This window comes from Sinocyclocheilus rhinocerous, unplaced genomic scaffold, assembly GCF_001515625.1.
Source record: "Sinocyclocheilus rhinocerous isolate Xijiao unplaced genomic scaffold, SAMN03320098_v1.1 scaffold1606, whole genome shotgun sequence".
Lineage (NCBI taxonomy): Eukaryota > Metazoa > Chordata > Actinopteri > Cypriniformes > Cyprinidae > Sinocyclocheilus > Sinocyclocheilus rhinocerous.
Window position 1 is genome coordinate 564,531 of NW_015628313.1, and position 6,581 is coordinate 571,111.

At 36.9% G+C, this 6,581-nt stretch overlaps 1 protein-coding gene across 2 annotated transcripts in view; it reads right to left on the reverse strand.

The window, feature by feature from the left end:
• Positions 1-392: 392 nt before the first annotated feature.
• serac1 (serine active site containing 1) overlaps positions 393-6,581 on the reverse strand; it is an 8,999-nt gene continuing 2,810 nt past the window's right edge. For both annotated transcript variants that reach the window (XM_016548792.1, XM_016548791.1), the window contains exons 5-16: positions 5,040-5,171; positions 4,713-4,834; positions 4,500-4,628; positions 3,745-3,858; positions 3,371-3,533; positions 3,128-3,278; positions 2,519-2,660; positions 2,255-2,355; positions 2,055-2,152; positions 1,506-1,688; positions 1,243-1,386; positions 393-1,127 (exon numbers count right to left, since the gene is read on the reverse strand). In XM_016548792.1, coding sequence (XP_016404278.1) covers positions 994-1,127; positions 1,243-1,386; positions 1,506-1,688; positions 2,055-2,152; positions 2,255-2,355; positions 2,519-2,660; positions 3,128-3,278; positions 3,371-3,533; positions 3,745-3,858; positions 4,500-4,628; positions 4,713-4,834; positions 5,040-5,171 — 1,613 coding nt within the window. In that variant the 3' untranslated portion in view covers positions 393-993. The remainder of the gene's footprint in view (positions 1,128-1,242; positions 1,387-1,505; positions 1,689-2,054; positions 2,153-2,254; positions 2,356-2,518; positions 2,661-3,127; positions 3,279-3,370; positions 3,534-3,744; positions 3,859-4,499; positions 4,629-4,712; positions 4,835-5,039; positions 5,172-6,581) is intronic.

The window sequence follows — 6,581 nt, forward strand, 5'->3', positions numbered from 1 at the left end:
TTTATTTTTCCCATTTCTTTTTCAATAGCTTTTGTCAACTTTAATGGATGAAAATGTACCCCTTCTCTTTTGAATGTTACCATTACTTTCCATTCCATTTCTTCATCCACCCTCACGCTTGACTTTGCAGCCTTTGTTTTTTTGCTCACGTCACTCACCTCCAACCCTAAACTTGAACTTCCAGAGCTATTACTCCTATCTTTCCTCTTCCTTGACACATCCTGCCAAGGCATACCTTCACTGTCTATGGTCTTCCTCTACTAACTGACTAAAGTTTGATCTGTGCGCTCTACTGCACTCTGCTGGCCTGAAGCGCACAGTTGCTCTGAAAAAAAGCTGCAGTATAGTAAAAGTACATGACTGAAATGGAATATAAAGTTAGGATACACATCTTTATTAAGTGTGATACAGATTTGGCAATAATTGTGTCTTGTACATACTCAGCATTAATATAAAAGTAGAATGGTCCTATGCAAGTACTACAATTAATCCATTAGTACAAAAATAGTGGCAAATTACAGCCAACATCAGTACCAATCTGTGTGTCTGAGGTAGGGATACAAAGAAGGCTGGTGAGTTAAGAAAAAAAGGCTAGTTTTCAGTTTCTTCAAAGAAAAATAGATTATGTAAATAAAACGGACTTTCTATAAATGGTTGACATTTGAAATATAATAGACTTGATGCTCATTTCTATTGTTATAGCTTCCAGTTAAAATAAATTTCAAAAAGTGCTCATTCCAAATTACTGAAATTAAATACAGTACAAGGCAACGGTGAAGTGGGCATTAAAAGTTAAACTCAGAGGTTTTAACAAAAAGCATATTCATATTGGCAAGAATTAAAAAACGTGAAAAGAACAATCCAGATGCAATTTTAGAACTTCCTTTCATTCATAGTTAACATTATCCTTTAGAATGTAATGGTTGAATCCTCAAGAGGCAATGAAATGAAATGGCAAGAGACCGGGTTTTGGAGTGTGAACTTTAGGGTTCACTAAATTCTCTGTCCTCTAAGAGCATCTTGAATAAACTGTAAAGTACGTTTATAGAGAAATGAGTCCTTTTTTTCTGGCTTGCAGATGTTGAGGTGATCAACGTCCACCTGGATGAGGTCCCCAATACCCAGATCTGAAAGAGAAAAACGAGAATGTATGTTTTCCGATACCAGGTACCCAAAACTGCCCATTTTTATGTAAGAACGATACATCATGATGCTGCTTGTTGTTGAATTATTCTGACCTACCTGCTGACTGAGATGGAACTACCAATATTTTGAGCATCGGCCCAATGGAGGTTGGTAGAGTTTCTGCAAAGCTAAGGACCTTGAACTCTTGTTCCTTTGTAATGTTCAGGAAATTTTCATTCAAGTCCCGTAACGCTGGAGAGTCTGCGTCGAAACAGATGAACAGAAAAATGATGTGTAAATGAGATTGAGGATCAATCTTAATCTTATCAGGAGAAATGAATATATTAATATTTAGGGGGGAAAAAGAAATCACATTATACCTCTACATAGTTCTTTTACTTCAATGGAGGGAAAAAGGAAATATCGGACATTTACAGAATACCCTGCCATAAACGTGCCGTGATGAGGAACGCTGTAGAACAGAATTCCCTTCGTGTTCTTGATCAGCGGACTGAGATCAGGATCTTTAGAGGCATCTAAGAGCATCTTTTTCACAAGTAAACCTGTGACACAAGTTATGATTAAGAGTTACTCTAACAGTCTTCAAATTACTTGGCTTTTTTAGCTACAAACAGGGCTGCAAAATTGATTAAAATACTGAAATCACAATATGGCCTTGTGAGATAATTAAACCTCTAAAATTTATATTAAACTCCCTGTTGAAAATGCTATTTTTGTTCTGTTATATATAAGCAGTCACAATATAAATTGCTATATGTTTATCAGTTCAATAGCAATTGCAATATGATTTGTAAGAAACTACTGTATTGCAAATAATTCAGACAGGTACACAAATATGATGTAGGACGATTTAGAAAATGACTCTTATAGTTGGGTGCTGGTTATTCTAAGACCCACCATGGACTAACCTCCCATACTGTGGGCTACCCAGACCACAGGCCTTTCCCCTACACCTGCATCCTTCAATTTCCTCAGCAGTTCCTGACTCCTGTAGGCCAAGGACTTCCTGTATAGCACAAAAAGCAAAGAAAAACATAGATATCAGGTATGCTACATTGTGTTAATCAGATAATTTAGGACTGCACATCACTGAAAATGGACTGTTTACCTTTGGTTTTCAGCAGGACATTTTGCCTTCCAATCACTTAAATGGGTGTCATACTCAACCGACAGGATTCTGAGGTTTGGACAGTCTGCAGCCAACCAAGACTGCGGAAAATACAAAAAAAAAAAAAAGTTGAATTGCTGACTTTAGACTTCGCTCAGACTTTCAGAATAGCTCTAAGGCCCTGTAATGCCATTTTATTGCAAATAATATTTGGGTAACTGTGAATTTACTCATAAGCTTTTTAAAAAATAAAAAAAATCTGACCTTGGGCCAGCATTCAGTGTAGTCCTCTGGAACCCCTTCCACCTTGTCATCATCCTTCACGTCAAGATCCTTTTGACGCCATGTTTTAAAAGCTGCTCCCAAGAGGCCGTGCACGAAGAGAACATCAGCTTTGATTGGCTGGCTGAATATAAAGAATGGAAAACATGATTAATCCTCACTAAACAAAATACATTTTCCGACATATTTGGCAAAGATACATTAAATGGATCAAAAATGAGTAAAGACATTTATAATGTCTTTAACAGATTTATATTCCAAATAAAATGCTGTTCTTTTAAACTTTCTATTCATCAAAGAATCTAAAGTAAAAATGTACCACGGTTTCCCCAAAAATATTAAGCAGCCCAATTGTTTTGAACACTGATAATAAGATGTTTCTGGAGCAGCAAATCAGCGTATCAGAATGATTTCTTAAGGATCATGTGGCACTGAAGACTGGAGTAATGGCTGTTGAAAATTCAGCTTTGCCATCACAGGAAAAAAAACTTTTATTTTAAATATTTCTGAATATTATGGTTTTACTGTATTTTTGATCAAATAAATGCAGACATGGTGAGCATAAGAGGAAGTTCAAATAAGCATGCATACTTTGTGCGGCATTGTGGGTGCAATATGTAAACACCATCCTGGTACTTCTGTCGTACAGCTTCTCTGTCCAAATTGGCTAAAGCACGGGCAGCATGAGATGCCTGCATGATGTATGGTGACTGGATCATCTCAGCCAGGACAGACACCCAACCTAAAGGTCAACCACAAAAGAGAATAAAGAACTACTCTTTTTCAACACAAAATCTAATTCATGAATCAGTTATTCTAAAGTACAAAGCTAACCTGACTGTACTATGGCTGTGTGCAAGCTCTCATTCAGGGCGAGATTTCCAATAATTCGCACAATGTTGCGCTGAATTTTTGGAGAGTCTCTGCGAAGCTGGTAGACTCTTTGCAAGAGCTGCAGTCCTCCATTAGCAACAATGTGAACACAATGACTGTGGACCTGTGAACAAAGAACACTCAAATGCTTTGAATGGATTAGTTGATTACCAACAATGAACAAATTCTTGATTAAAACTGATCAACTGAAGGTACACATCAAGAATATCAACAAAACATCACTCAACACACCCAAGCATCCTGTCTTCTTTGATCATTGCTTACTTCCTTGCTACACAAATACATGTCACTTTGCAGAGTTTGTAAATCTTCACCTTTGAGTGCTGCACCAGGGCCTGCAGGCAGAACGTCTCCACCTTCTCAGAGGGGGTGGAAGTCAGACTTTGGGCATAGGGCAACCCATTTCCTCCAAAACACCAAAGCCCTCCCTAGAATCACAGACCAAAATGCACAGCTAACACAGTGGCACTTTTATATGGATATAAATGTGATTAAATGAAGTACAATAGTGCCCATACACTTTTTCAGCATTCTTGATTTCAAAAGCGTTTTCCCCATAGGGATTTTAAAAATGACTTGTTACATTACAAACTTTGATTTGAAGCAAAACAGTATTCGAAAGAATAATTTCTGAAGGATATATATAATACACACACACACAAATATTTAGGTAGTTTGAGAGCGTAGGGATTATTTTACATGATTTGTTATTCAGAATCAGTGATGTTATTTGCAGTGCTTCATAGGAGCGGGTGGGCGCTAAAGTGTTCTTTTGGCATGATTTGTTTGTTTTGATTTTCTAATTGGTGGAGATCTCTGTGCAGAATCATGGATAATGCAGTTTTTCACCAGGAATTCTGTGCTGAATGATTATTTAAAATAAATAAGTTGAAAAATAAGTTGGGCAGATGACCTCAACAGAAGCATATTCCATTGATTAACAACCTTGTAGCTCATAGTTAAAAGATTTTTAAGTTATTGTTAAACAAACTATGAAGAAAAAGAAAAGAATTTTTATTTCTGGAACTCAACTTTTGCACTCTATAGCTTTAGTGTGTGTATGTCTCACCCGTTGAGAGGCTAGCGATTGGCTGCTCTCTCTTAGTGCCAGAGAGGTGAAGTACTGCACACACTGATCCACCTCCGACTGGGGCAGAGATGCCAGTAACTGCCTAAGCCCATCTTCTATTGATATATCCTGTACACGCACAAAACATTAGCACAAGTAACTGACATTACACAGCAATTCAATTTGGCTATTGTCTGAACAATATCTACCCACATCTTCAGTGTGCGGCAGTGGAGGAGGAGGGAGAAAGAAGCGCAGGTCCACGTTAGGTATGCGGGCGAGAGCCACAGCTGTACGCTGATCTATCACCTGTGCTGCAGTCTGGTACTGGTAATCTGTGATGGACAGGACAAAAGACCATTCAGAGCTCACAGAGTTATAGTGATGCGCTTATTCTCTGGTGGGCAAAGGGGTCTGCGCAATAGAAATAGGTTTTGCTGACCAAGAACAACATGAGTTTTCAGTAAAGTCAGTAAATCTTGACATTTTATAATAACGAGGAAAGTTTGAATAAGACAGAAGTGTGCTGCCATCTCTCACCCTGCCAGTGGTGATTCTGGGCCAGTTCCTGCACCGCCTGCTGTCTCATGGCTCGGTCGGCAGAGCAGGTTTTCTTCAGCAGCACCCATAGCGCACATTCATGAGGGTCTGCGTCTAGATGACTGAGATGCTCTGATATAAACAAACATCAACACCTGCTTATTTCACATCATTGCAAACACAGAGACATACTAGACATTATCAATCAATGTTTATTTATAGAGCACATTTAAACACAACCGAGGTTTAGCAACGTGCTGTACAATGAATAAAAGTATACCACTGAATTAAAAGGGAACAAGATAGAGAAATGATTGAGAAAAACAAGCAATAGACAATCAACTTAATACAAGAGAAGAGTCCCAAAATAACATAACTTAAGTAATGATAAAAGCCAGGGAGATTAGATATTTCTTAGATAGGTTTTAAAAGCAGTGATGGATGGGGCCAGTCTAACGAAGATTATGTTAAAATTAATATGAAGTCTATGATATGAAAAGTTGTTACGAAGAGTTTTTTTTTGGCAAAAGTCAAATAGAAACAGATGCCTTCAGTTCAACATGGAGGGAGTACAGGACTTCTGATTATCACTCTATACACATTTTTCTATAGTCTATCAGTCTACTGCTGTGGCTCACTCTGCTAAACTTTTTGTTCTAAATTTACACTACCATTCAAGTTTAGAGTCAGTAAGATTAATGTTTAAACAAATTAATGTTTTTTAAAGAATTTCACCAAGGCTGCATTTATTTTATCAAAAATACAGTCATACAAAACAGAAATATAACTACAACTGTTTTCTATTAAAAAAACATTTTTTACTGAATTTTCAGCAGCTATTACTCCATTTGAAAACAGTTGTGCTGCTTAGTATTTTTGTGGAAATCATATTTTTCAGGATTCAGAATTTATTTGAAATATAAACCTTTTGTAACATTATAACTGTCTTCACAGTCACTTTTGATCAATTTAATCTATGCTTCCTAAATAAAGGTATTAATTTCTAAACAATAAAAAAAACTGACCCCAAACTTTTCAACAGTAGTGTATATTATAAACTACTCTTCAGCTTCAAACCTGGTGCCAAGTATGCTGCGATTAAAAAAAATAGATTCCACATTATGCATAAGAACAGAACAGACAGTAAGATACCTGCCCTATTTAAAACAGAACAACATTCCATGTCAGTTCCTCTTTGTGCAGCTACAGGTGACATCTAGGTCAAAAATACTGTCAAGTTATGCAATAAACCATACTGTCCCCAAGTGGTTTTTCTAAGCATGTCCTTTATTATAACTATGCTGTTTGTTTCATAGTGCCTACTGTCAACAAATATTTATTTTCAGTATTTAAAGACAAGCTCCAAGTAGGCCTGTCATGATAACAACTTTTTGTTGTGCGATATATTGCCCCAGAAATAATTGCGATAAGCGATATTATTGTCATTTTAAAGACCATTTTATACCACTGAATATATAATCATAATGTAACAGCATAATAATGCAAGAAGGCCTACACACTTCCAAATGACAACAAACTTTT